Here is a 1,194-nt window from a genome sequence, read left to right on the forward strand (position 1 = left end):
TTTGAGAAATTGGACACATGGATGGCTCCCATTGTTTTTCCAGGTATCTAGGTTAGAAAGATGAGAAATAAATTAAGAACATCCAAAGGATGCTAATACTGTTAGCCCATTTATATTTCCCTCTTACTACTCATGATTTCTGTTCTAGGTCCCCGAACTCAAACTGGAGCTCAAGCTTCGCGGCCTCCCTGTATCAGGAACTAAAACCGATCTGATCGAAAGGCTGAAGCCCTTCCAAGATCTTCCCAGCTCCTCAGCTCCCACCACTAGTCCCACGCCCATTCCTACCACTCTGACCGCCATCCCCATGGAGACTACCACGACCAGCCCCGCCATTGTCCATCCAACCATGAAGGGAGCTTCTGAGAACATGAGCGCCACACCCCCAGTCTCCCCTGTCCCTACTGATCCATTCAGCCTCCACCAGGATGCCAGCATGTCCGAAGTTCAACACGAAATGCAGTTGGCGCGCTCTGGCTCAAGAGGGCCCGGATCCTCACCTCTCTCTGATTTGAGAGTCCCTGAGAAGGACAGGAGGCTTCATGAGAAGCAGCGACAGATTGAAGAGTTGATGAGGAAGCTTGAGCAGGAGCAGAAGTTGGTGGAGGAGCTCAAGATGCAGCTGGAGGTAGAGAAGAGGAGTCAGAGCAGCTGTACCACCAACGTTCCCTCAGTAACTTCCAAGCTGACCACTGGTTCATGTTCAATTAGCCCCGTTTCAACAGTCTTGAACGCCAACGCTGTAAAACCAGAGAAAACGGTCTTGACAAACTGCTCTCCAGTTTCCTTTCCGAACTCGATGCTGGGCTCCCAGGCTCTCACAACCCCACAGCAAACTATGGTCAAGTTGGAGGACGTGACTCTTTCTTCTGGAAAGCCAATTCAGCTTCAACCCCAAACTCGGCTTCTCACCCAAACCCAGGACCAAGTAAGCACTAGCCCACAGCTCCTCTACCATTCCCAGAGAAGTCCCAAACTTAAGACCCAGCCGCAGTCCCAACCTACCACCCCCAACCTGCAGCAGTTCTTCATCAGCCATCCCGGGGGGGTGTCCCAGGTGCTCGGTCAACCGCAGACCTTGTTAACCACATCTGGACAGACTCCGACTCTGCTGACGACAAGTGGCCAGACTGCAACTCAGATCCTGCTCCCCGTATCACTGCCCAACAATGCCACCGCCATCCAGCTGCCAAG

General features: G+C 52.6%; 1 protein-coding gene across 1 annotated transcript; it reads left to right on the forward strand.

The window, feature by feature from the left end:
* Positions 1-148: 148 nt before the first annotated feature.
* Positions 149-1,188, forward strand: LOC109509482 (MKL/myocardin-like protein 2; the record flags this gene model as incomplete). The annotated part of the gene is made up of 1 exon (XM_019859325.1): positions 149-1,188. A coding segment is annotated over one exon (1,040 nt), but the record flags the coding sequence as incomplete, so codon positions are not given.
* Positions 1,189-1,194: the final 6 nt, after the last annotated feature.

This window comes from Hippocampus comes, unplaced genomic scaffold (genome assembly GCF_001891065.2).
Source record: "Hippocampus comes isolate QL1 unplaced genomic scaffold, H_comes_QL1_v1.1 C16912554, whole genome shotgun sequence".
NCBI classification, from domain to species: Eukaryota; Metazoa; Chordata; class Actinopteri; order Syngnathiformes; family Syngnathidae; genus Hippocampus; species Hippocampus comes.